The following is a 27,208-nucleotide window of genomic DNA, read 5'->3' as shown; positions in this document are numbered from 1 at the left end:
TGTCTAACAGGTAGGAGTTATAGAGGTAGTATACTGTAGTCAGTCTGTCTAACAGGTAGGAGTTATAGAGGTAGTATACTGTAGTCAGTCTATGTCTAACAGGTAGGAGTTATAGAGGTAGTATACTGTAGTCAGTCTTGTCTAACAGGTAGGAGTTATAGAGGTAGTATACTGTAGTCAGTCTGTCTAACAGGTAGGAGTTATAGAGGTAGTATACTGTAGTCAGTCTGTCTAACAGGTAGGAGTTATAGAGGTAGTATACTGTAGTCAGTCTGTCTAACAGGTAGGAGTTATAGAGGTAGTATACTGTAGTCAGTCTGTCTAACAGGTAGGAGTTATAGAGGTAGTATACTGTAGTCAGTCTTGTCTAACAGGTAGGAGTTATAGAGGTAGTATACTGTAGTCAGTCTGTCTAACAGGTAGGAGTTATAGAGGTAGTATACTGTAGTCAGTCTAATGTCTAACAGGTAGGAGTTATAGAGGTAGTATACTGTAGTCAGTCTAATGTCTAACAGGTAGGAGTTATAGAGGTAGTATACTGTAGTCAGTCTGTCTAACAGGTAGGAGTTATAGAGGTAGTATACTGTAGTCAGTCTAATGTCTAACAGGTAGGAGTTATAGAGGTAGTATACTGTAGTCAGTCTAATGTCTAACAGGTAGGAGTTATAGAGGTAGTATACTGTAGTCAGTCTGTCTAACAGGTAGGAGTTATAGAGGTAGTATACTGTAGTCAGTCTAATGTCTAACAGGTAGGAGTTATAGAGGTAGTATACTGTAGTCAGTCTGTCTAACAGGTAGGAGTTATAGAGGTAGTATACTGTAGTCAGTCTAGTCTAACAGGTAGGAGTTATAGAGGTAGTATACTGTAGTCAGTCTGTCTAACAGGTAGGAGTTATAGAGGTAGTATACTGTAGTCAGTCTGTCTAACAGGTAGGAGTTATAGAGGTAGTATACTGTAGTCAGTCTAATGTCTAACAGGTAGGAGTTATAGAGGTAGTATACTGTAGTCAGTCTTGTCTAACAGGTAGGAGTTATAGAGGTAGTATACTGTAGTCAGTCTAGTCTAACAGGTAGGAGTTATAGAGGTAGTATACTGTAGTCAGTCTATGTCTAACAGGTAGGAGTTATAGAGGTAGTATACTGTAGTCAGTCTATGTCTAACAGGTAGGAGTTATAGAGGTAGTATACTGTAGTCAGTCTGTCTAACAGGTAGGAGTTATAGAGGTAGTATACTGTAGTCAGTCTGTCTAACAGGTAGGAGTTATAGAGGTAGTATACTGTAGTCAGTCTATGTCTAACAGGTAGGAGTTATAGAGGTAGTATACTGTAGTCAGTCTGTCTAACAGGTAGGAGTTATAGAGGTAGTATACTGTAGTCAGTCTAATGTCTAACAGGTAGGAGTTATAGAGGTAGTATACTGTAGTCAGTCTGTCTAACAGGTAGGAGTTATAGAGGTAGTATACTGTAGTCAGTCTATGTCTAACAGGTAGGAGTTATAGAGGTAGTATACTGTAGTCAGTCTAGTCTAACAGGTAGGAGTTATAGAGGTAGTATACTGTAGTCAGTCTGTCTAACAGGTAGGAGTTATAGAGGTAGTATACTGTAGTCAGTCTATGTCTAACAGGTAGGAGTTATAGAGGTAGTATACTGTAGTCAGTCTGTCTAACAGGTAGGAGTTATAGAGGTAGTATACTGTAGTCAGTCTGTCTAACAGGTAGGAGTTATAGAGGTAGTATACTGTAGTCAGTCTGTCTAACAGGTAGGAGTTATAGAGGTAGTATACTGTAGTCAGTCTTGTCTAACAGGTAGGAGTTATAGAGGTAGTATACTGTAGTCAGTCTGTCTAACAGGTAGGAGTTATAGAGGTAGTATACTGTAGTCAGTCTTGTCTAACAGGTAGGAGTTATAGAGGTAGTATACTGTAGTCAGTCTTGTCTAACAGGTAGGAGTTATAGAGGTAGTATACTGTAGTCAGTCTGTCTAACAGGTAGGAGTTATAGAGGTAGTATACTGTAGTCAGTCTGTCTAACAGGTAGGAGTTATAGAGGTAGTATACTGTAGTCAGTCTGTCTAACAGGTAGGAGTTATAGAGGTAGTATACTGTAGTCAGTCTATGTCTAACAGGTAGGAGTTATAGAGGTAGTATACTGTAGTCAGTCTGTCTAACAGGTAGGAGTTATAGAGGTAGTATACTGTAGTCAGTCTAATGTCTAACAGGTAGGAGTTATAGAGGTAGTATACTGTAGTCAGTCTGTCTAACAGGTAGGAGTTATAGAGGTAGTATACTGTAGTCAGTCTGTCTAACAGGTAGGAGTTATAGAGGTAGTATACTGTAGTCAGTCTGTCTAACAGGTAGGAGTTATAGAGGTAGTATACTGTAGTCAGTCTGTCTAACAGGTAGGAGTTATAGAGGTAGTATACTGTAGTCAGTCTGTCTAACAGGTAGGAGTTATAGAGGTAGCATACTGTAGTCAGTCTGTCTAACAGGTAGGAGTTATAGAGGTAGTATACTGTAGTCAGTCTAGTCTAACAGGTAGGAGTTATAGAGGTAGTATACTGTAGTCAGTCTGTCTAACAGGTAGGAGTTATAGAGGTAGTATACTGTAGTCAGTCTAGTCTAACAGGTAGGAGTTATAGAGGTAGTATACTGTAGTCAGTCTGTCTAACAGGTAGGAGTTATAGAGGTAGTATACTGTAGTCAGTCTGTCTAACAGGTAGGAGTTATAGAGGTAGTATACTGTAGTCAGTCTTGTCTAACAGGTAGGAGTTATAGAGGTAGTATACTGTAGTCAGTCTGTCTAACAGGTAGGAGTTATAGAGGTAGTATACTGTAGTCAGTCTAATGTCTAACAGGTAGGAGTTATAGAGGTAGTATACTGTAGTCAGTCTAATGTCTAACAGGTAGGAGTTATAGAGGTAGTATACTGTAGTCAGTCTGTCTAACAGGTAGGAGTTATAGAGGTAGTATACTGTAGTCAGTCTGTCTAACAGGTAGGAGTTATAGAGGTAGTATACTGTAGTCAGTCTGTCTAACAGGTAGGAGTTATAGAGGTAGTATACTGTAGTCAGTCTAATGTCTAACAGGTCTATGGGGTATATGTAGCTTAGCATCAGTCCACTACAACATTAACCCTGAGGACACACAGATGCATTTTACTGCTACAGACTTCCTATAGGCTGCTATTACAGCAGTAAGCCTATAGGAAGAGGAGGAGAATGACACATGCTGAGTTTGACACCATGACCTTAAGTCTACTGCAGACAGACACACATCCATGTAAACAAATACATGTCTTCTGTTTGTCCATAACCCTTAGTACCACTGTTATCCTTCTCTCTTCCTCTCTCTGTCTCTCGTCTCTCTCTTTCTCCCTGTCTCTCTCTCCCTGTCTCTTTCTCTCTCCCTGTCTCTCTCTTTCTGTCTCTCTCTCTCTCTGTCTCTCTCTCTGTCTCTCTCTGTCTCTCTCTCTCTCTCTCTCTCTCTGTCTCTCTCTCTCTCTCTCTCTCTCTCTCTCTGTCTCTCGTCTCTCTCTTCTCCCTGTCTCTCTCTCCCTGTCTCTCTCTCTCCCTGTCTCTCTCTCTCTGTCTCTCTCTCTCTGTCTCTCTCTCTCTCTCGTCTCTCTCTCTGTCTCTCTCTGTCTCTCTCTCTCTCTCTCTCTGTCTCTCGTCTCTCTCTCTCCCTGTCTCTCTGTCTCTCTCTCTCTCTCTCTGTCTCTCTCTGTCTCTCTCTGTCTCTCTCTCTCTCTGTCTCTCTGTCTCTCGTCTCTCTCTCTCCCTGTCTCTCTGTCTCTCTCGCCCTGTCTCTCTCTGTCTCTCTCTATCTCTCTCTCTCTGTCTCTCTCTCTCTCTCTCTGTCTGTCTCTCTCCCTGTCTCTCTCCCTCTCTCTCTCCCTCTCTCTCAGAGCTTTATTGGTTAGGTCAGGTAAGCAGATTACTTAGCCAGTTTGGTTCCTGCAGTCAGTATTTTAGGAAACACTGGGGTTTGTCTCACTTTCTACCGTACAGTACAGACAGTACGTACAGACAGAGACACACAAACAGGAGGGACACCAGACAGATACATGCTGTGATTAAGTTCATGATGCTATGTCTAGCACAAACATGTCTGTCTGTCTGTCTGCCTGTCTGTCAGTCTGTCTGCCCTTCTGCCTGTCTGTGTGTCTGCCTATCTGCCTGTCAGTCAGTCTACCTGTCTGCCCTTCTGCATGTCAGTCTGTCTGCCCTTCTGCCTGCCTGTCAGTCTGCCTGTCAGTCTGCCTGTCAGCCTGCCTGCGCTTCTGCCTGTCTGTCAGTCTGCCTGTCAGTCTGCCTGTCAGTCTGTCTGCCATTCTGCCTGTCTGTGTGTCTGCCTGTCTGTCTGTCAGTCAGTCTACCTATCTGCCCTTCTGTTTGTCTGTGTGTTACCTGTGGTAGCTTAATAGGGTAGGTGGGACGAAATCGTCCCGCACTATTCAACAGCCAGTGACACATCAGAGCGCCAAATTTAAAACCACAAAATGTCATAATTCAAAGTTCTCAAACATAGGACTATTTTACACCATTTGAAAGATAAGACTCTCGTTAATCTAACCACATTGTCCGATTTCAAAAAGGCTTTACAGCGAAAGCAAAACATTAGATTATGTTAGGAGAGTACCCTGCCAGAAATAACCACACAGCCATTTTTCAAGCAAGCATATATGTCACAAAAACAAAAAACACAGCTAAATGCAGCACTAACCTTTGATGATCTTCATCAGATGACACTCCTAGGACATTATGTTAAACAATACATGCATGTTTTGTTCAATCAAGTTCATATTTATATCAAAAACCAGCTTTTTACATTAGCATGTGATGTTCAGAACTAGCAACTAGCATACACACCGCAAACTTCCGGTGAATTTACTTAATTACTCACGATTAACGTTCACAAAATACATAACAATTATTTTAAGAATTATAGATACAGAACTCCTTTATGCAATCGCGGTGTCAGATTTTAAAATAACTTTTCGGTGAAAGCACATTTTGCAATATTCTGAGTAGATAGCCCGGCCATCACGGCTAGCTAATTTGACACCCACCAAGTTTGGCCCTCACCAAACTCAGATTTACTATAAGAAAAATTGGATTACCTTTGCTGTTCTTCGTCAGAATGCACTCCCAGGACTTCTACTTCAACAACAAATGTTGTTTTGGTTCTAAATAATCCATAGTTATATTGAAATAGCTCCGTTTCGTTCGTGCGTTCAGGTCAGTATCCGAAGTGTGACTCGCGAGCGCATTTCGTGACAAAAAAATTCAAAATATTCCATTACCGTACTTCGAAGCATGTCAAACGCTGTTTAAAATCAATTTTTATGCGATTTTTCTCGTAAAATAGCGATAATATTCCAACCGGGCGACGTTGTATCCATTCAAAGACTGAAAGAACAAAATGGAGAATTCACATGAACGCGCATCTCCAGTGTCACTGTCCCCAGGCAAGCCAGTAAAACACTCTGCTGCTGTTTTTCGCCCAGAGACAGCAGACATCTCATTACACTTTCTGGCGACTTCTGAGAGCCAATGGAAGCCTTAGAAAATGTCATGTTACAGCACAGATGCTGTATTTTCGATAGAGAGGCTACAGAAGGACAATAAATTGTCAGACAGGGCACTTCCTGTATGGAATCTTCTCAGGTTTTGGCCTGCCATATGAGTTCTGTTATACTCACAGACACCATTCAAACAGTTTTAGAAACGTTAGAGTGTTTTCTATCCAAATCTACTAATTGTATGCATATTCTAGTTTCTGGGCAGGAGTAGTAACCAGATTAAATCGGGTACGTTTTTTATCCGGCCGTGCAAATACTGCCCCCTAGCCCCAACAGGTTAAGTGGTGTCTGTTGCATGGTTATTATCTGGTGGAACAGAAAGCAGTATTCAGCAGTGTGTGTGTGTGTGTGTGTGTGTGTGTGTGTGTGTGTGTGTGTGTGTGTGTGTGTGTGTGTGTGTGTGTGTGTGTGTGTGTGTGTGTGTGTGTGTGTGTGTGATACCTCTGGCAGCTGTAGTTGTGTCTGCTGCATGGTTAATATCTGGTGGAACAGAGGGCTCTGTAGAACAGTCTTCAGTAGTGAAAGTTTCTCCTCTGTAGGAGCCTCTCCTCTGTCCTTCAGCTTGGCCTGGAGTCTCTCCACAGCCTCCAAGGCACGCTGTGTATCTGGAGAGAATACAATACAATACAATACAATACACACTACAATACAATAGAACACAATATGTTACAACATAATACAACACAATACAATTTGAATACAATACAATACACAATACACAATACAACACAATACATAATACAATACAACACAATGTAAATACAATACAATATGAATACAATACACAATACAATACAATACAGAATACACTACAATACAACACAATACAACACAATACAATACAATATACACCTCCTTGAAGACTTGTTGGTAGGTTTAGAATATACCAATTTGTTAACTATTTACTTGAAGACAGCTTGTACAATACAGCACTTATAAACATGTATGAGTTGTAATACTTTAGCTTGTTGTTATTCCGTTCGAGACTTAACATCACTGGTGAATAACTCGGTGTTACTTTGTAGTGTAGTCAAGGTGATTTGAATGGCTGAATGACACTTACCCATGGCGTCCATCTTTGCTTGGATGTAGGTCTTCACTAGATTGTTGAGAGTGTTCATGTGTGCCTGTCACTGGTCAACATCAGATACCTGCAACATGACTTACATACACAGTTACAGTGAGGGAAAAAAGTATTTGATCCCCTGCTGATTTTGTACATTTGCCCACTGACAAAGAAATGATCAGTCTATAATTTTAATGGTAGGTTTATTTGAACAGTGAGAGACAGAATAACAACAACAACATCCAGAAAAACGCAGTCAAATATGATGCATTTCATATCTTGGCTAGAAGACAACGAATGTTGGTCATACTGCAATGTTGAGTGTTATTGTTATTCTGCAATGTTGAGTGTTATTGTTATTCTGCAATGTTGAGTGTTATTGTTATACTGCAATGTTGAGTGTGTATCTATACCTGCTGTACTTATGATGTATTATACCTGCAAATGTTGAGTGTGTATTGTTATACCTGCGAAATGTTGAGTGTGTATTATTATTCTGCAAACTGTGGATGTGTGTATCATATACCTGCTGTAAACTGTGGATGTGATGTATCATATACCTGCTGTAAACTGTGGATGTGATGTATCATTCCTGCTGTAAACTGTGGATGTGATGTATCATATACCTGCTGTAAACTGTGGATGTGATGTATCATATACCTGCTGTAAACTGTGGACGTGATGTATCATATACCTGCTGTAAACTGTGGATGTGATGTATCATATACCTGCTGTAAACTGTGGATGTGATGTATCATATACCTGCTGTAAACTGTGGACGTGATGTATCATATACCTGCTGTAAACTGTGGACGTGATGTATCATATACCTGCTGTAAACTGTGGACGTGATGTATCATATACCTGCTGTAAACTGTGGACGTGATGTATCATATACCTGCTGTAAACTGTGGATGTGATGTATCATATACCTGCTGTAAACTGTGGATGTGATGTATCATATACCTGCTGTAAACTGTGGACGTGATGTATCATATACCTGCTGTAAACTGTGGATGTGATGTATCATATACCTGCTGTAAACTGTGGATGTGATGTATCATATACCTGCTGTAAACTGTGGATGTGATGTATCATATACCTGCTGTAAACTGTGGATGTGATGTATCATATACCTGCTGTAAACTGTGGATGTGATGTATCATATACCTGCTGTAAACTGTGGACGTGATGTATCATATACCTGCTGTAAACTGTGGATGTGATGTATCATATACCTGCTGTAAACTGTGGATGTGATGTATCATATACCTGCTGTAAACTGTGGATGTGATGTATCATATACCTGCTGTAAACTGTGGATGTGATGTATCATATACCTGCTGTAAACTGTGGACGTGATGTATCATATACCTGCTGTAAACTGTGGACGTGATGTATCATATACCTGCTGTAAACTGTGGATGTGATGTATCATATACCTGCTGTAAACTGTGGATGTGATGTATCATATACCTGCTGTAAACTGTGGATGTGATGTATCATATACCTGCTGTAAACTGTGGATGTGATGTATCATATACCTGCTGTAAACTGTGGACGTGATGTATCATATACCTGCTGTAAACTGTGGATGTGATGTATCATATACCTGCTGTAAACTGTGGATGTGATGTATCATATACCTGCTGTAAACTGTGGATGTGATGTATCATATACCTGCTGTAAACTGTGGATGTGATGTATCATATACCTGCTGTAAACTGTGGATGTGATGTATCATATACCTGCTGTAAACTGTGGATGTGATGTATCATATACCTGCTGTAAACTGTGGACGTGACAAATACAATTTAATTTGATTTGTGTGTTTAGGCCTCCTCGTATTAAATCAGAAAGTCTTCATTTGGGCTATTTTATTTAACAAAATATTGTTAAATAAAACATTTGTTGTTAAATAAAACACTTCAATGTTCCTTTTATACTTGTTGCTAAGCTGATTCATTTGCAGCTTCTAAGCTTCTGCCCCCTCTCTCCCCATTTAAGACCCCCCATATGGGTATACCCAGCTAGCACATAACATTCTGACAACCATATGTTTCTTAGGTTGGAATTTCAGTACTTCAGCATAATGTTTTCTACAGGTTTCCTTGTAGTTCTATGTAAAGTCATGTTCTCAGAACAATTAAGAAAACATTCTATAAAAACCACAAGAATGTTCTAAGAATGTTATTTTTGTTTAAATGCTATGCATTCCGTTCTCAGCATCAACAAAACTCTCTCTATCCCCCATCTCGCTAAGTGTGTTCAGGTGTGTTGGCCACACCTGATCTTAATGTGTAAATGTTGCCTTTCAAATGAGGTCTGTTTGAATAGACTAAAATGAACAGGCTTCTTCGCTAGCGCCGTCTTGGTGGCGCAGTGGCTAATTCCATGGATAGAGAACTGAAGCTCATACCGTAGGTCCGTATCTCACTGATGCAGTGCCACAATAAAAAATACATGGGTTTGCATGATTAATGCAGAAGCACATTTTTATAGGGTGTCATTTGGAACGCGATAGGTGTATGCTCAAACAAGCTTGTTAGCAAGCGCCTTCCAGAAGTAAACCTAATGCTCTTAAACGAGATTACCATCGGCAAATAGCCTTATCCAAGACTCACGGTAATTAAAGTTGACATGCAGCCTCACCATCACTTTGTGCCAGGTGCATGGGACAGGACAGAAATCTAGCTTATTCACTAGGAAGCAGGCGGTCGAAATGGGAAGGGACTAACCTGAACGTGTCCAATGAGAAATTATCGGGAACAGTTGCAAAAGGTTTTGCTACGGTTTGCAACTGTGTGCAGTAATGAATACACCCCAGGCCACTCAAGCAAGAGAGAGACAAGCGGTGCGTTTGATAACGAGATTGATTTAGTGGGCAAGGGTAAGAATGGTTAACAAGCAGCTGTGGTGAATATCAAAAACATGAAGCCAAAATAATGTGTATTATGTGACAAGAGAATGCAAAATTAAAATAATACGACGTGGTTTTCAAATACGCTGTTCCTAATTTAGAAATCAGTTTCCCTGAGTGTTGGTAGCCTATAGGCTATTTTAGGTTTAAGGCTACGTAGTTCATGAATTATAAACATATTTTATTGTCAAAATAATAGTAGACTACAGCCTACAGATAAGGTTAGAGTGCCTTGAGTGCAGTAACAGTAGACCACAAGTGACAATAGTCAACGCATAAAGCCAGCGCACTTATTCCCCAATGTGGATGGCAAATAAATCTCTGCACTTCAGTAAATAGCTCGTCCCAGGTCTAATGGGAAAAAATAATGCTGTGGTAAATGTTAAAAGTAGCCTATAATGGAATAGGTTAGATATCCCGAAGACTCACAATCCCGTTACCGTTAGCTCACCTCCATTGCTGCTTCGGTGGGCTACACCGTAGAATCAACAGGTCCCCCCTAAGAAGTCCGCGGTCGCCAGGAAACAAAATCAACATTTTATCCGTTTTAGAGCTACATGTATCAATATAACATTAATACCATAGGCCTACGTTAATTTTATGTTTTAACCCTACGTAAAATACTACAAAATCTATCAAAACAGACGGAGATGAAATGTTTTATCTCGCGTGTTCCGATCCGTTTCACACAGTGAATGACGCATGCGCAGGTCACCGGTGATTTTCTGACGTCCTGAAGCGGCAGGCGGCCACCTGCGACCTTCTCGTCCGGTCCTCCATCAAAATACACACTAGTATTTCTTTAAGAAAATTAAGTTTCATTTCAAATTGACTCCAGTAGTTTATTTCATGGTGATTGTGATTCTATTCTATTCTGAAGGTTTTAAGCTATAGGGCCTATCTTTAGACAAGAGAATGCAATTTTCTGACTAAACTCTGAACAAATAAATTAGTTAACAATGCAGGCTGGTCCTACACAATGTGCATGTAATTGTATGATACCCACAACAAATAACGTGGCATAGCAAACGGCTCAACAAAAATATAAACGCTACATGCAACAATTTCTAGGATTTTACTGAGGTACAGTTCATATAAGGAAATCAGTCAATTGAAATGAATGAATTAGGCCATAATCTATGGATTAGGAATACAGAGAATACAGATGCATTTGTTGGTCACATATACTGGTACCCTAAAAAAAGGTAGGGTCGTGGATCAGAAAACCAGTCAGTAGGCTAACTGGAGTGACCACCTTTTGCCTCATGCGGTGCGACACATCTCTTTCGCATCGAGCAGTTAATCAGACTGTTGATTGTGGCCTGTGGAATGTTGTTCCACTCGTCTTCAATAGGCAGGGCGAAGTGGCTGGATATTGGCGGAAACAGGAACATGAGTAACATGTGTGGTGAGTATGCAGGCCGTGGAAGAACTGGGACATTTTCAGCTTCCAGGAATTGTGTCCAGATCCGTGCGACATGGAGGCCGTGTATTATCATGCTGAAACATGAGGTGATGGTGGCGGATGAATGGCACAACAATGGGCCTCAGGATCCCGACACCGTATCTCTGTGCATTCAAATTGCCATAGATAAAATGCAATTGTGTTCGTTGTTTGTAATTTATGGCTGCCCATATCATAACCCCACCGCCACCATGGGGCCCATACCATAACCCCACCGCCACCATGGGGCCCATACCATAACCCCACCGCCACCATGGGGCACTCTGTTCACAACGTTGACATCAGCAAACCGCTCATCCACGCAACGCCATACACATGTGGTCTGCGGTTGTGAGGCTGGTTGTACATACCGCCAAATTATCTAAAATGACATTGGAGGCGGTTTATGGTATAGAAATGAACATTAAATTATCTGGCAACAGCTCTGGTGGACATTCCTGCAGTCAGCATGCCAATTGCACACTCCCTGAAAACTTGAGACATCTGTGGCATTGTGTTGTGATAAAACTGCACATTTTAGAGTGGCCTTTTATTGTCCCCAGCACAAGGTGCACCTGTGTAAGAATGATGCTGTTCAAACAGATTCTTGATATGCCACACTTGTCAGGTGCATGGATTATCTTGGGGAATAAATGCTTACCAACAGGGATGTAAACACATTTGTGCACAACATTATAGAGAAATAAGCTTTTTGTGTGAATGGAACATTTGTGTTATCTTGTATTTCAGCTCATGAAACGTGGGACCGACACTTTACATGTTGCGTTTATATTTCTGTTCAGTATATGTGGATTAAGAGCATCATCATTAATTTATTCTGTTCATACAGCAGATGGAACCCTATTACACACATTGAGGCAGGATCCAGTTCCGCGTTTTCTTCCGACCAGGTCCCCTCTTCCTGCCCGAGTAGGCATCACCACAGCCCGCCTGCATCGCTCTGCGCTCCGCTCCACTTATCTGAACCCGATCTCATCTGAGCATCCACTTCCAAATTGGGTTGTCATTTTTTGACCCCTTTGCTCTTCCCGCGAACAGGTCAACGTGCTCTGTACGTGGACGTTTTTGAAGACCACTAAGAGAGAGAGAGAGCCGAGAGAAATACAGAAAGAGACAGAACTGAGAGAGAGAGAGAGAGAGAGAGAGAGAGAGAGAGAGAGAGAGAGAGAGAGAGAGAGCTGGCTTCGTGGATCTTTAGCTGTAGTGTTCCCGTCCTCTCTCTCTTCCAATACTGGACTCCTTGCGTTGGAGTCTGTCGGCTATTGCCTCGCTTCACCGGTGGCGTTCAGTGAACAGTGATCTGGATACTAAACACTGAGCCTTCGAAAGGTTGTCCGTTATCCCATGTTACAATCTAGAACTGCGAACACTATATATCGTTTAAGCATTTTTTTAATTTTTTTTTAAGAGGAATCATAATTTACCTTGACGATATAAACCCATCGCTGTCTTGGAATCAAATTGCTTAATTTTTCATTCATTTGAAGGGATTTTTAAATTAATTCCAAGCAAGAACTCTGGACTGTTACAAGGTAGACGACGGTTATTGTAAAGACACTGCGCTTTCAATGCCTAGATCTGTGCGCGACCATTACTGCAGCTTCGTGTGAGATGTGGTAAGTCAATGCATCGTTCTTCTACCGTTATGAATGACCTATTTGATTTTAGAATAGATGTGGCCTGCACTGTGTAGTGAGGTGATATACGGTAGGCTCGAGCTTCTCCCGTTAGCAGCGTTGGAGACGGATGATGCTCGGTAACGGTGACGGGATGGAATGGGCGTCGCTCCCAGTCCCCGCGCGAGGTACTGCTTAGATCCGCTCACATTCCTAACGTCTTCTAGCTCCTCCAAATCATCCATATAAACACATTTTCCTTATTTACCTTTCCTCAGTTAACGTTTCTTTTCAACATGTACGCCGCTCTGCAGGCATAACAAACACAGTAATCTAGTTGTTTATGGTGTTTGAAAATAGCATGTCCTTTTCGCGTCTCCTGTGGGGGTGTCATGAGATTCTATTCTCACCGCTCCATCACGGTTCAAAACAACCCGAGAAGGGATGCGGTGCGGGGAGAGAGACTCGGGGGGGAAACGGAAACATGTTGTTATGGCAGCCATATCCAGCCACTTGTGTGTTGTTCAGAAACCTGAACGCTCCATTTCATCCAATAATACCAGATAGATTCAGTAGGTTTCTTTAAAATCAACAAAGGCCAATGTTTCAGGAGGTGCCAGTGACTTGAATGAATTAAACCTCTTATTTATATCAAGGCACAAATGACCTTGATCTTATGAACAGCAAAAAATGCAGTGTCTGATATGGATCAATAATGGATCAATAACATGATAGACTGATAGGAGATAATAACATGTCGTTATTTATCATCAGCTGACATTGATTGCCACTGGAAATGATCCTCAGATTGTATTTTCTAAGGTTTACGTTCCAGATGGCACCCTATTCCCTACATAGTGCACTACCTTTGACCAGAGCCTTATGGGCCCTGCTGAAAAGTAGTGCACTAAATCGACTTCGTTAGGGCTACGTTTCAGAGGGCCTTAGTAATGTTATAATGGCTGATAACTTTGTCTCACTGTAGATGATTCATGGACAGTGGTTGTCTTTTCTGAAGAGAGAGGATTGCAGATATATCTCACTGATGCTCAGTGAGGCTTTGGACAAGACACACACACACACACACAATATACACACACACAATATACACACACACACACACACACACACACACACACACACACACACACACACACACACACACACACACACACACACACACACACACACACACACACACACACACACACACACACACACACACACACACACACACACACACACAATATACACACAATGCACGCATGCAAGCACACACACACACAGCATCTCTGAATAGGCAATTGTTCTCTTTGTGGTAGCTAGCTTGCCGTACCTTCGATTTAGAGATCCCAAGAGATCAAATGTCTTTCAAATATAGTTCATTCAGACTGCCTGGGATTGTGAGTATTCTGATTGTGGGTAGGGAGTTTTCCTGATCATGTGACCTAACCAGGAAATCCCCAGGCCCCAGTTATGGCCTTGTAACGAGGGCCCTGAGATCTTGTTGATCAGGTCAGCTGGTCAGAGCTGACAGATGTGTTAAATGTTGAACCCTGTCACCTTTTGTAAGTGTAAACATCACAACGGCCCTGGTTCACTCTCCTTTACATATCCCATAGGTACTGAGTCAGGAGTTGTTCAACCCTAACCTATACCATTAAAGGGTAAAACATAAAACTGTTCCTAGGTCAGTGTCTAGGAACAATTTAACCCATATATTCTCAGACAGTCAGGAGTTGTTCAACCCTAACCTATACCGTTAAAGGGGAAAACATACAACTGTTCCTAGGTCAGTGTCTTGGAACAATTTAACCTATATATTCTCAGACAGTCAGGAGTTGTTCAACCCAAACCTATACCATTAAAGGGTAAAACATACAACTGTTCCTAGGTCAGTGTCTAGGAACAATTTAACCCATATATTCTCAGACAGTCAGGAGTTGTTCAACCCTAACCTATACCATTAAAGGGGAAAACATAAGTGTTACTACACTCTACAGAATGCTGGGTTAAAAACAACCCAATTTGTTTTTTTTGGTAACCCAGCGATGGGTTAATTTTGGACAGAACATATGTTGGGTTGTGTGAATATCCCAACAAGTTGTGTTGTTGGGATTACCCAAACATGGGTTAATTTAACCATTGGTTGGGTATCTTTTACTCTCATGCTGGGTTGACCTAGTAACTGGGTAATTTTGAATTTAATCCTTAGGTTAATTTCAGGATACGTGGCTTATTAGGGACGTGGCTTTCAGCTAGATCTTATTGGCCACCCGTGAGAGGAGATGTCATTCCTGTTCATCATGTTAAGTTTACATACTGTAAATCCAAATGTTCCTTGTTTTTTTTTTAGTTGCATTTGACACTTCTATTATATTAAGATTATTTATTACATATTACAATAAAGTATATCACCTTATTGCTTAGTAAAGGTATCCAACCTTATTGCATAATAAAGGTATCCCACCTTATTGCATAATAAAGGTATCCCACCTTATTGCATAATAAAGGTATCCCACCTTATTGCATAATAAAGGTATCCCACCTTATTGCATAATAAAGGTATCCCACCTTATTGCATAATAAAGGTATCCCACCTTATTGCATAATAAAGGTATCCCACCTTATTGCATAATAAAGGTATCCCACCTTATTGCATAATAAAGGTATCCCACCTTATTGCATAATAAAGGTATCCCACCTTATTGCATAATAAAGGTATCCCACCTTATTGCATAATAAAGGTATCCCACCTTATTGCATAATAAAGGTATCCCACCTTATTGCATAATAAAGGTATCCCACCTTATTGCATAATAAAGGTATCCCACCTTATTGCATAATAAAGGTATCCCACCTTATTGCATAATAAAGGTATCCCACCGTATTGCATAATAAAGGTATCCCACCTTATTGCATCACAACAATGGAATTTACATAGGCTTTCAGCGAACTCATACACTTCTGTAAGCCTCATTGAAGCTACAAAAATGTCAATGTTCGACCTTAACGCAATAACTATTAGGGTTGGGCTGTATGCAGATGTTCATACCGTCCTACCGTTTCTGTACCATACCAGGGGTTATACGTTATTACCGCAAGTGCACAAAAGGGCCGCTATTTCTAAAAACAATTTAGGCGAACAGGGATCTTGATCCAGGAGGGGGGTTGAATATCTCTGCTGTAACCAAGAAGCTTGATCTTGACATCTAGCCACTTAGCTAACAAGTTAACAAACCAAATGCATAGCTGGAGCCCTGAGCTGGATATAGTTTATAGATTTCTCATAGTAATATTTAACTTATAGTTATAAGTAGTGGTGTAGCACCTACCCCGGCAGCTCCCACGAGGTATAAGCGGTATATCGCCCAAGCCTAATAACTATACAACAGAACAGACTTTTACTCTCACGGGTGGCTATAAAGAACTATCTGAAAGCCACGCCCCTACTAAACTTCACCTCCAGCCTTCTGAGCTGACCCGCTGGGTCATATCTCAATAACCCAGCACCAATAACTCAGCACCAGCACCAATAACCCAGCACCAATAACTCAGCACCAATAACTCAGCACCAATAACCCAGCACCAATAAACCAGCACCAGTAACTCATCACCAATGAACCAGCACCAATAACCCAGCACCAATAACCCAGCACCAATAAACCAGCACCAATAACTCAGCACCAATAACACCAGCACCAATAACCCAGCACCAATAAACAAGCACCAATAACCCAGCACCAATGAACCAGCACCAATAACCCAGCACCAATAACTCAGCACCAATAAACCAGCACCAATAACCCAGCACCAATAAACCAGCACCAGTAACTCATCACCAATGAACCAGCACCAATAACCCAGCACCAATAACCCAGCACCAATAAACCAGCACCAATAACCCAGCACCAATAAACCAGCACCAATAACTCAGCACCAATAACCCAGCACCAATAAACCAGCACCAATAACCCAGCACCAATAAACCAGCACCAATAACCCAGCACCAATAACCAGCACCAATAACCCAGCACCAATAACCCAGCACCAATAAACCAGCACCAATAACCCAGCACCAATAACTCAGCACCAATAACCCAGCACCAATAACCCAGCACCAATAAACCAGCACCAATAAACCAGCACCAGTAACTCAGCACCAATAACCCAGCACCAATAACTCAGCACCAATAAACCAGCATCCTGGTCAGGCTAGGGACAACTTAACTCATAAAACATCAAACTGTTCCTAGGTCAGTGTCTAGGGACAACTTAACTCATAAAACATCAAACTGTTCCTAGGTCAGTGTCTAGGGACAACTTAACTCATAAAACATCAAACTGTTCCTAGGTCAGTGTCTAGGGACAACTTAACTCATAAAACATCAAACTGTTCCTAGGTCAGTGTCTAGGGACAACTTAACTCATAAAACATCAAACTGTTCCTAGGTCAGTGTCTAGGGACAACTTAACTCATAAAACATCAAACTGTTCCAAGGTCAGTGTCTAGGGACAACTTAACTCATAAAACATCAAACTGTTCCTAGGTCAGTGTCTAGGGACAACTTAACTCATAAAACATCAAACTGTTCCTAGGTCAGTGTCTAGGGACAACTTAACTCATAAAACATCAAACTGTTCCTAGGTCAGTGTCTAGGGACAACTTAACTCATAAAACATCAAACTGTTCCTAGGTCAGTGTCTAGGGACAACTTAACTCATAAAACATCAAACTGTTCCAAGGTCAGTGTCTAGGGACAACTTAACTCATAAAACATCAAACTGTTCCTAGGTCAGTGTCTAGGGACAACTTAACTCATAAAACATCAAACTGTTCCTAGGTCAGTGTCTAGGGACAACTTAACTCATAAAACATCAAACTGTTCCTAGGTCAGTGTCTAGGGACAACTTAACTCATAAAACATCAAACTGTTCCTAGGTCAGTGTCTAGGGACAACTTAACTCATAAAACATCAAACTGTTCCTAGGTCAGTGTCTAGGGACAACTTAACTCATAAAACATCAAACTGTTCCTAGGTCAGTGTCTAGGGACAACTTAACTCATAAAACATCAAACTGTTCCTAGGTCAGTGTCTAGGGACAACTTAACTCATAAAACATCAAACTGTTCCTAGGTCAGTGTCTAGGGACAACTTAACTCATAAAACATCAAACTGTTCCTAGGTCAGTGTCTAGGGACAACTTAACTCATAAAACATCAAACTGTTCCTAGGTCAGTGTCTAGGGACAACTTAACTCATAAAACATCAAACTGTTCCTAGGTCAGTGTCTAGGGACAACTTAACTCATAAAACATCAAACTGTTCCTAGGTCAGTGTGTAGGGACAACTTAACTCATAAAACATCAAACTGTTCCTAGGACAGTGTCTAGGGACAACTTAACTCATAAAACATCAAACTGTTCCTAGGTCAGTGTCTAGGGACAACTTAACTCATAAAACATCAAACTGTTCCTAGGTCAGTGTCTAGGGACAACTTAACTCATAAAACATCAAACTGTTCCTAGGTCAGTGTCTTAGGCCAGGACCCTAATTACACTGTTTGAACCCCCCCAGCCAGTCTGAGTGGTGTCAGAGAGCATCTGAGGCCAGGACCAGACCCTAATTACACTGTTTGAACCCCCCAGCCAGTCTGAGTGGTGTCAGAGTGCATATGAGGCCAGGACCAGACCCTAATTACACTGTTTGAACCCCCCCAGCCAGTCTGAGTTGTGTCAGAGTGCATCTGAGGCCAGGACCAGACCCTAATCACACTGTCTGGATGTTGATGTTGAGGACACCTCAGGCTGTACAGTGTGTAACAACAGTAACCAGCCAAACTCTGTCTCTTCATTCTGCTGACTATAGCGATAACTAATCAGGTCATATTGTATCATCCCAGTGCATATCCAAGTATTATTCAAGTTGTTATGATGCAACTCATAGCAAGATCATATATTTCTCTAGAAAATAAAGAAATATGTGATCATATGATAAAAGAACATTGTAAAAAAAAAAAAAAAAAGCATTGTGTGATGTAATTTTAAACCCTGTCTATGAACTGAAGAACTGGTATTAGTTCCCTAAACTATTACAGAGACTTTAACTCAACAGGCTTAACACCCAGGCAGTCACATAAATACACCGAGTCAGCCTCAATTAGAAAGTGGAAAACTAACCTAACTGTTAAAGAGAGATCTAAAATACTCTGTCAAGTGTGAAGACAGAAATCCTCTAAAACTAGGCCCTATATCGCACTCTCTACTTCCCAAATAGCACCCTATTCCCTATATAGTGCACAGGAAATAGTGCATTACACTCTTAGAAAAAAAGGTAGTAAGTAGAAGCGTATTTGGTGCTGGGGAGGGTTCTTCATAGAACCCCCTGTATATGGTTATACTCAGAACACTCTTTGAAGTGTTCTACTGAGAACCGTTTTATCTTTGAAGGGTTCTACTGAAAACCGTTTTGTCTTTGAAGGGTTCTACTGATAACCGTTTTATCTTTGAAGGGTTCTACAGAGAACCATTTAATCTTTGAAGGGTTCTTCCTAGAACATTTCCACCAGCCTTATTAGCCTTTAAAATGTCATTATTTATGACAATACATTGCATAATATATCACAAGGCCTTTATTTAACACAGTGGTGTTAGGAAACTCCTCGTTTACAGGCCACATCAGACCTGCAGTCAATTTATGCTGGTTTGCAAAGTGATGTTTAATTCCTATTGGAATCCAGCCAGAGTTAGGACATCTAACAAGTGGAATTTATTTTATCACTCGCAACCTCCATTCAGAATGACTGCCAGGGATAGGAAGAGATACTGAGACTACCCCAATCATCTAAACTGGAACAACCATCTCAGTAACTGGTACAATAAGTCCAACTACTAACAGATTGGATTAGTTTAGAAAAACTTATGCTATTTATCTTTGTGTAGCATGTGTAGCATAAATCAGACGATCAATGTACCTTCAGAAAGTATTCATACCCCTTGACTTATTCCACATTTTGTTGTGTTACAGCATGAATTCAAAAATGGATTAAATATATATTTTTTCTTACCCATCTACGCACAATACCCCATAACGACAAAGTGAAAACAAGTTTTTAGAAATCTTTACAAATGTACTGAAATATAATACAGATATCTCATTTCCATAAGTATTCACACCTCTGAGAAAATACTTTTGAGAAGCACCTTTGGTGGTGATTACAGTTTTGAGTCGTCTTGGGTATGTCTATATCTGCTTTGTACATCTGGATTTAGGGATTTTCTCCCATTCTTCCTTGCAGATTTTCTCAAACTCTGTTGTTAGCGGTGAACAGCAATCTTCAAGTCTTTCCACATATTTTCAATGGGATTCAAGTCTGGGCTTTGGCTGAGCCACTCAAGGAGTTTCACATTATTGTTCTGCTCCAGTGATGCTGTGGCTGTGTGCTTGGGGTCATTGTCCTGTTGGAATGTACATCTTCACCCCCAGCCTGTCGTTTGCCCTCAGAAAACCAGGCACAGGTCATCACCCTTATAACACTATCCCTACCGTGAAGTCTGTGCCGCTGAAAACATCCCCATAGCATGATGCTGCCACCACCATGCTTCACGATAGGGATGGTGTTAGAAGGATGATGACCTGTGCCTGGTTTTCTGCAGACAGCGGTTTGCATTCAGGCCAAAGATTGTTTCTTTCTAAATCATGTCCAAAACAATCAAGTTGTAGTGGATGATCAAAGGATTTTAGATGCACCTGAGCCCATAACAAGTGTTGTGAATACTTATGTAAATTACATATTTCTGAATTTATTTTTCATAAAATTTGCACAAAATTAAAACAAACATGTTTTCGCTTTGTTATTATGGGGTATTGTGTGTAGATGTGTGAGAAAAAAACATATATTTAATACATTTTGAATTCATGCTGTAACACAACAAAATGTGGAATAAATCAAGGGGTATGAATACTCTCTGAAGGCTCTGTATATCACAGTAGACTGGAGCCATCAGCTCACTTCACAACCCATAATGTGTGAATGAATGGGATGGCCTGGTTAACTACAGTCGTGATGGTTGAATCCTTTCTGAAGGCGCTGTATGTAGGGAATAGGAATGGGATGTGTGAATGAATGGGATGGCCTGCTTAACCCAGATTGGAGTTGAGGTCACAAGAATGGGGGAAGTGTTTGGTCGGGTAAAACCTCAATATGATCTAGCCTTATTACTAGGTCTGGTCATGTGATGCGGGTCTTCAGTTCAGTTTGTTACTCCATTAGATAGAGGTAGATGTGGTCTATGTTACTCCATTAGATAGAGGTAGATGTGGTCTGTGTTACTCCATTAGATAGAGGTAGATGTGGTCTATGCTACTCCATTAGATAGAGGTAGATGTGGTCTATGTTACTCCATTAGATAGAGGTAGATGTGGTCTATGCTACTCCATTAGATAGAGGTAGATGTGGTCTATGCTACTCCATTAGATAGAGGTAGATGTGGTCTATGCTACTCCATTAGATAGAGGTAGATGTGGTCTATGCTACTCCATTAGATAGAGGTAGATGTGGTCTATGCTACTCCATTAGATAGAGGTAGATGTGGTCTGTGCTACTCCATTAGATAGAGGTAGATGTGGTCTATGCTACTCCTTTAGATAGAGGTAGATGTGGTCTGTGGCTGAGGAGACTCAGTGGTGCTGAATGTCTGTCACACCAGTGGAGGCTGGTGGGAGGAGCTGTAGGAGGACAGCCTCATTGTAATGGCTGGAACACATCAAGCATATGGAAACCACGTTTGACTCCATTCCATTTATACCAGTTCCATTAGTTCCATCCAGCCATAACAATGAGCCCGTCCTCCTATAGCTCCTCCCACCAGCCTCCACTGTGTCACACATATACAGTTACACCTTTCAAACCAAGCCGTTTTCCCACCAACTTTAGCATCCAGAATCGTTTTTTACAGACTGTTCTTTATATATGAAAGGCATTGCCAGTGACAAAGCCTCTAGTTTTATACCCGCCAACCTACCTAGCCATGATTGTGGCAAAGTTCTGCTATGGCTTAGTATGAAATGTAGCCGTAATGCTGAGGCGGCATTGGCACGGGCTACGCTCTTAATCTCTTGATGGTTGTTATGCAGCGCCTGTTACTACTATCCTCCTGTTACTACTATCCTCCTGTTACTACTATCCTCCTGTTACTACTATCCTCCTGTTACTACTATCCTCCTGTTACTACTATCCTCCTGTTACTACTATCCTCCTGTTACTACTATCCTCCTGTTACTACTATCCTCCTGTTACTACTATCCTCCTGTTACTACTATCCTCCTGTTACTACTATCCTCCTGTTACTACTATCCTCCTGTTACTACTATCCTCCTGTTACTACTATCCTCCTGTTACTACTATCCTCCTGTTACTACTATCCTCCTGTTACTACTATCCTCCTGTTACTACTATCCTCCTGTTACTACTATCCTCCTGTTACTACTATCCTCCTGTTACTACTATCCTCCTGTTACTACTATCCTCCTGTTACTACTATCCTCCTGTTACTACTATCCTCCTGTTACTACTATCCTCCTGTTACTACTATCCTCCTGTTACTACTATCCTCCTGTTACTACTATCCTCCTGTTACTACTATCCTCCTGTTACTACTATCCTCCTGTTACTACTATCCTCCTGTTACTACTATCCTCCTGTTACTACTATCCTCCTGTTACTACTATCCTCCTGTTACTACTATCCTCCTGTTACTACTATCCTCCTGTTACTACTATCCTCCTGTTACTACTATCCTCCTGTTACTACTATCCTCCTGTTACTACTATCCTCCTGTTACTACTATCCTCCTGTTACTACTATCCTCCTGTTACTACTATCCTCCTGTTACTACTATCCTCCTGTTACTACTATCCTCCTGTTACTACTATCCTCCTGTTACTACTATCCTCCTGTTACTACTATCCTCCTGTTACTACTATCCTCCTGTTACTACTATCCTCCTGTTACTACTATCCTCCTGTTACTACTATCCTCCTGTTACTACTATCCTCCTGTTACTACTATCCTCCTGTTACTACTATCCTCCTGTTACTACTATCCTCCTGGCAGTTTGAAGCTTTGCGAGGCATGGCACAGCGGTCTAAGGCACTGCATCTCAGTGCTAGAGGCGTCTCTACAGACTCTGATTCGATTCCAGGCTGTATCACAACCGGCTGTGATTGGGAAAGGAGGGATACCTAGTCAGTTGTACACCTGAATGCCTTCAACTGAAATGTGTCTTCCACATTTAACCCAACCCCTCTGAATCAGAGAGGTGCTGGGGGCCAGTCCCATAGGGCGGCTCACATTTAACCCAACCCCTCTGAATCAGAGAGGTGCTGGGGGCCAGTCCCATAGGGCGGCTCACATTTAACCCAACCCCTCTGAATCAGAGAGGTGCTGGGGCCAGTCCCATAGGGCGGCTCACATTTAACCCAACCCCTCTGAATCAGAGAGGTGCTTGGGGCCAGTCCCATAGGGCGGCTCACATTTAACCCAACCCCTCTGAATCAGAGAGGTGCTGGGGGCCAGTCCCATAGGGCGGCTCACATTTAACCCAACCCCTCTGAATCAGAGAGGTGCTGGGGGCCAGTCCCATAGGGCGGCTCACATTTAACCCAACCCCTCTGAATCAGAGAGGTGCTGGGGGCCAGTCCCATAGGGCGGCTCACATTTATCCCAACCCCTCTGAATCAGAGAGGTGCTGGGGGCCAGTCCCATAGGGCGGCTCACAATTGGCCCATCCTCGACCGGGTTAGGGTTTCACCGTCATTGTAAAAAATGATTTGTTCTTAACAGGCTTGCCTAGTTAAAGGTTAAATAACATTTTTTTTAAATGTCACTTCACCCATCTCTTCTCATAGAGCACCGCAATAACTGTTTTCTAATCTACAACTGGATGGATCCATAAAGAATGACTGTGGGAATAAATATCACTGAATAACGAAAATATTGGAATAAAGTTGGCTAATTCAATTGAAGTAATCAAATTGTTACTTACTGAAACTCCCAAAGTCATCCCCAATAGTTCTAATACATGTGAAGCAATAGTCTACCCGCGTGTGGTCAACTATTTCAGCACCGTTTCACGCTGCTCTGAGACAAGCGTATGGACTCTTCTTGATGAATCAATCAATGTCAGATGTATTTTTCTTCTCCCTGAATATTTGGATATTGGTTAGACTACAACTAGGCTGTGGAAATGTTAGCTAAGTTGAGGTGGGTGCTGCTCATGATCATCTTGTCTAGGTGGTTCGTTGATCAACACCGATCACAACATTTTGACAGCATGTTACTTAGCTTAAACAAGCTGATTATTTTGCTCTTCACTTCAGTCGCTTTGTAACCTAGACAGACTGCTGACCAAAAGGCTGTGACTTCACTGACTTGTCTGATCATTTTTTATTTATTTATTTATTTCACCTTTATTTAACCAGGTAGGCAAGTTGAGAACAAGTTCTCATTTACAATTGCGACCTGGCCAAGATAAAGCAAAGCAGTTCGACAACATACAAAAACACAGAGTTACACATGGAGTAAAACAACATACAATCAATGATACAGTAGACAAAAATGAGACTATATACAATGTGAGCAAATGATGTGAGATAAGGGAGGTAAAGGCAAAAAAAGGCCATGGTGGCAAAGTAAATAAAGTATAGCAAGTAAAACACTGGAATGGTAGAATTATACTTTGAAGAAAGTTCAAAGTTAAAATATAAATAATATGGTGCAAAGGAGCAAAATAATAAATCAAATAAATAAATACAGTAGGGGAAGAGTTAGTAGTTTGGGCTAAATTATAGATGGGCTATGTACAGGTGCAGTGATCTGGGAGCTGCTCTGATAGCTGGTGCTTAAAGCTAGTGAGGGAGATAAGTGTTTCCAGTTTCAGAGATTTTTGTAGTTCGTTCCAGTCATTGGCAGCAGAGAACTGGAAGGAGAGACGACCAAAGGAGGAGTTGGCTTTAGGGGTGACCAGAGAGATATACCCGCTGGAGCGCGTGCTACAGGTGGGTGCTGCTGTGATTTTGTTTCACTGAATCTCCGTCTGTATAGGCTATTTGGTTATTTGTTTTCCTGGCAGGGCAAATACCTGGAGCTGGTATAGGTCATCGATCACTGATCAGAAACATTTAGCATGCTATACTGTAGTCTAAATCAAGTGTTTATCGATCACTGATCAGAAACATTTAGCATGCTATACTGTAGTCTAAATCAAGTCTTTATCGATCACTGATCAGAAACATTTAGCATGCTATACTGTAGTCTAAATCAAGTGTTTATCGATCACTGATCAGAAACATTTAGCATGCTATACTGTAGTCTAAATCAAGTGTTTATCGATCACTGATCAGAAACATTTAGCATGCTATACTGTAGTCTAAATCAAGTCTAGGCCTATTATTTATTCAGCTCCAAAAGCCTTCAGAGGAAGTGAAATATAAACGAGAATCTTTCTTTTGAAAATAGGATTGCTGTTATTTTCTCTGTGTATCATGATGTAGATACTCCCAGTGTAAGACTCTACACCTGCTCCCTAACACAGTGGAGGGAGGGTAGGAAAGACTCTACGCCTGCTCCCTAACACAGCAGAGGGAGGGTAGGAAAGACTCTACGCCTGCTCCCTAACACAGCGGAGGGAGGGTAGGAAAGACTCTACGCCTGCTCCCTAACACAGCAGAGGGAGGGTAGGAAAAACTACACCTTCTCCCTAACACAGTGGAGGGAGGGTAGGAAAGACTCTACACCTGCTCCCTAACACAGCGGAGGGAGGGTAGGAAAGACTCTACGCCTGCTCCCTAACACAGTGGAGGGAGGGTAGGGAAGACTCTACACCTGCTCCCTAACACAGCAGAGGGAGGGTAGGAAAGACTCTACGCCTGCTCCCTAACACAGTGGAGGGAGGGTAGGAAAGACTCTATGCCTGCTCCCTAACACAGTGGAGGGAGGGTAGGAAAGACTCTATGCCTGCTCCCTAACACAGTGGAGGGAGGGTAGGAAAGACTCTATGCCTGCTCCCTAACACAGTGGAGGGAGGGTAGGAAAGACTCTATGCCTGCTCCCTAACACAGTGGAGGGAGGGTAGGAAAGACTCTATGCCTGCTACCTAACACAGTGTAGGGAGGGTAGGAAAGACTCTACGCCTGCTCCCTAACACAGCAGAGGGAGGGTAGGAAAGACTCTACGCCTGCTCCCTAACACAGCAGAGGGAGGGTAGGAAAGACTCTACGCCTGCTCCCTAACACAGCGGAGGGAGGGTAGGAAAGACTCTACGCCTGCTCCCTAACACAGCGGAGGGAGGGTAGGAAAGACTCTACGCCTGCTCCCTAACACAGCAGAGGGAGGGTAGGAAAAACTACACCTTCTCCCTAACACAGTGGAGGGAGGGTAGGAAAGACTCTACACCTGCTCCCTAACACAGCGGAGGGAGGGTAGGAAAGACTCTACGCCTGCTCCCTAACACAGTGGAGGGAGGGTAGGAAAGACTCTACACCTGCTCCCTAACACAGCGGAGGGAGGGTAGGAAAGACTCTACATCTGCTCCCTAACACAGTGGAGGGAGGGTAGGAAAGACTCTACACCTGCTCCCTAACACAGCGGAGGGAGGGTAGGAAAGACTCTACACCTGCTCCCTAACACAGCAGAGGGAGGGTAGGAAAGACTCTACGCCTGCTCCCTAACACAGCAGAGGGAGGGTAGGAAAGACTCTACGCCTGCTCCCTAACACAGTGGAGGGAGGGTAGGAAAGACTCTACGCCTGCTCCCTAACACAGTGGAGGGAGGGTAGGAAAGACTCTATGCCTGCTACCTAACACAGTGGAGGGAGGGTAGGAAAGACTCTACACCTGCTCCCTAACACAGCGGAGGGAGGGTAGGAAAGACTCTACACCTGCTCCCTAACACAGTGGAGGGAGGGTAGGAAAGACTCTATGCCTGCTCCCTAACACAGTGTAGGGAGGGTAGGAAAGACTCTATGCCTGCTCCCTAACACAGCAGAGGGAGGGTAGGAAAGACTCTACACCTGCTACCTAACACAGTGGAGGGAGGGTAGGAAAGACTCTACGCCCGCTCCCTAACACAGCGGAGGGAGGGTAGGAAAGACTCTACGCCTGCTACCTAACACAGTGGAGGGAGGGTAGGAAAGACTCTACACCTGCTCCCTAACACAGTGTAGGGAGGGTAGGAAAGACTCTATGCCTGCTCCCTAACACAGTGGAGGGAGGGTAGGAAAGACTCTACGCCTGCTCCCTGACACAGTGGAGGGAGGGTAGGAAAGAGATGAAACGTCAAAAGAACAGGGGCTCTGGTTCAAAATATCACCTTTTTTATATGACAGCAGTTCCACACATTGTGTAAGTTGTGCTGGAAAAATATTATTTGTATTTAATTTTTTTAAATATTTAATTGAATTCTTTCTTAGCCGACTTTATGTGTGTTGACTGTGATCAGGACAGTCTTGTTTGTTTAATGAACAACTATTGATTTAATGTGTAGATTCAGACAGACAGACAG

General features: G+C 42.1%; 2 protein-coding genes across 2 annotated transcripts in view; one reads left to right on the top strand and one right to left on the bottom strand.

Moving 5' to 3' along the window:
* Positions 1 to 6,020: 6,020 nt before the first annotated feature.
* Positions 6,021 to 10,260, bottom strand: LOC106602105 (multiple PDZ domain protein; the record flags this gene model as incomplete). The annotated part of the gene is given in 3 exon segments (XM_014194574.2): positions 6,021 to 6,184; positions 6,643 to 6,741; positions 10,017 to 10,260. Coding segments are annotated over 2 exon segments (222 nt in total), but the record flags the coding sequence as incomplete, so codon positions are not given.
* A 1,687-nt stretch (positions 10,261 to 11,947) lies between these two features.
* LOC106599097 (adhesion G protein-coupled receptor L3) overlaps positions 11,948 to 27,208 on the top strand; it is a 300,554-nt gene continuing 285,293 nt past the window's right edge. Inside the window, 1 exon segment of the mRNA XM_045712874.1 lies at positions 11,948 to 12,646. Coding sequence (XP_045568830.1) covers positions 12,642 to 12,646 — 5 coding nt within the window. The 5' untranslated portion in view covers positions 11,948 to 12,641.

The sequence above is a fragment of the Salmo salar genome, unplaced genomic scaffold (genome assembly GCF_905237065.1).
Source record: "Salmo salar unplaced genomic scaffold, Ssal_v3.1, whole genome shotgun sequence".
NCBI lineage: Eukaryota > Metazoa > Chordata > Actinopteri > Salmoniformes > Salmonidae > Salmo > Salmo salar.
This window is presented reverse-complemented; position numbering and strand designations above follow the sequence as displayed.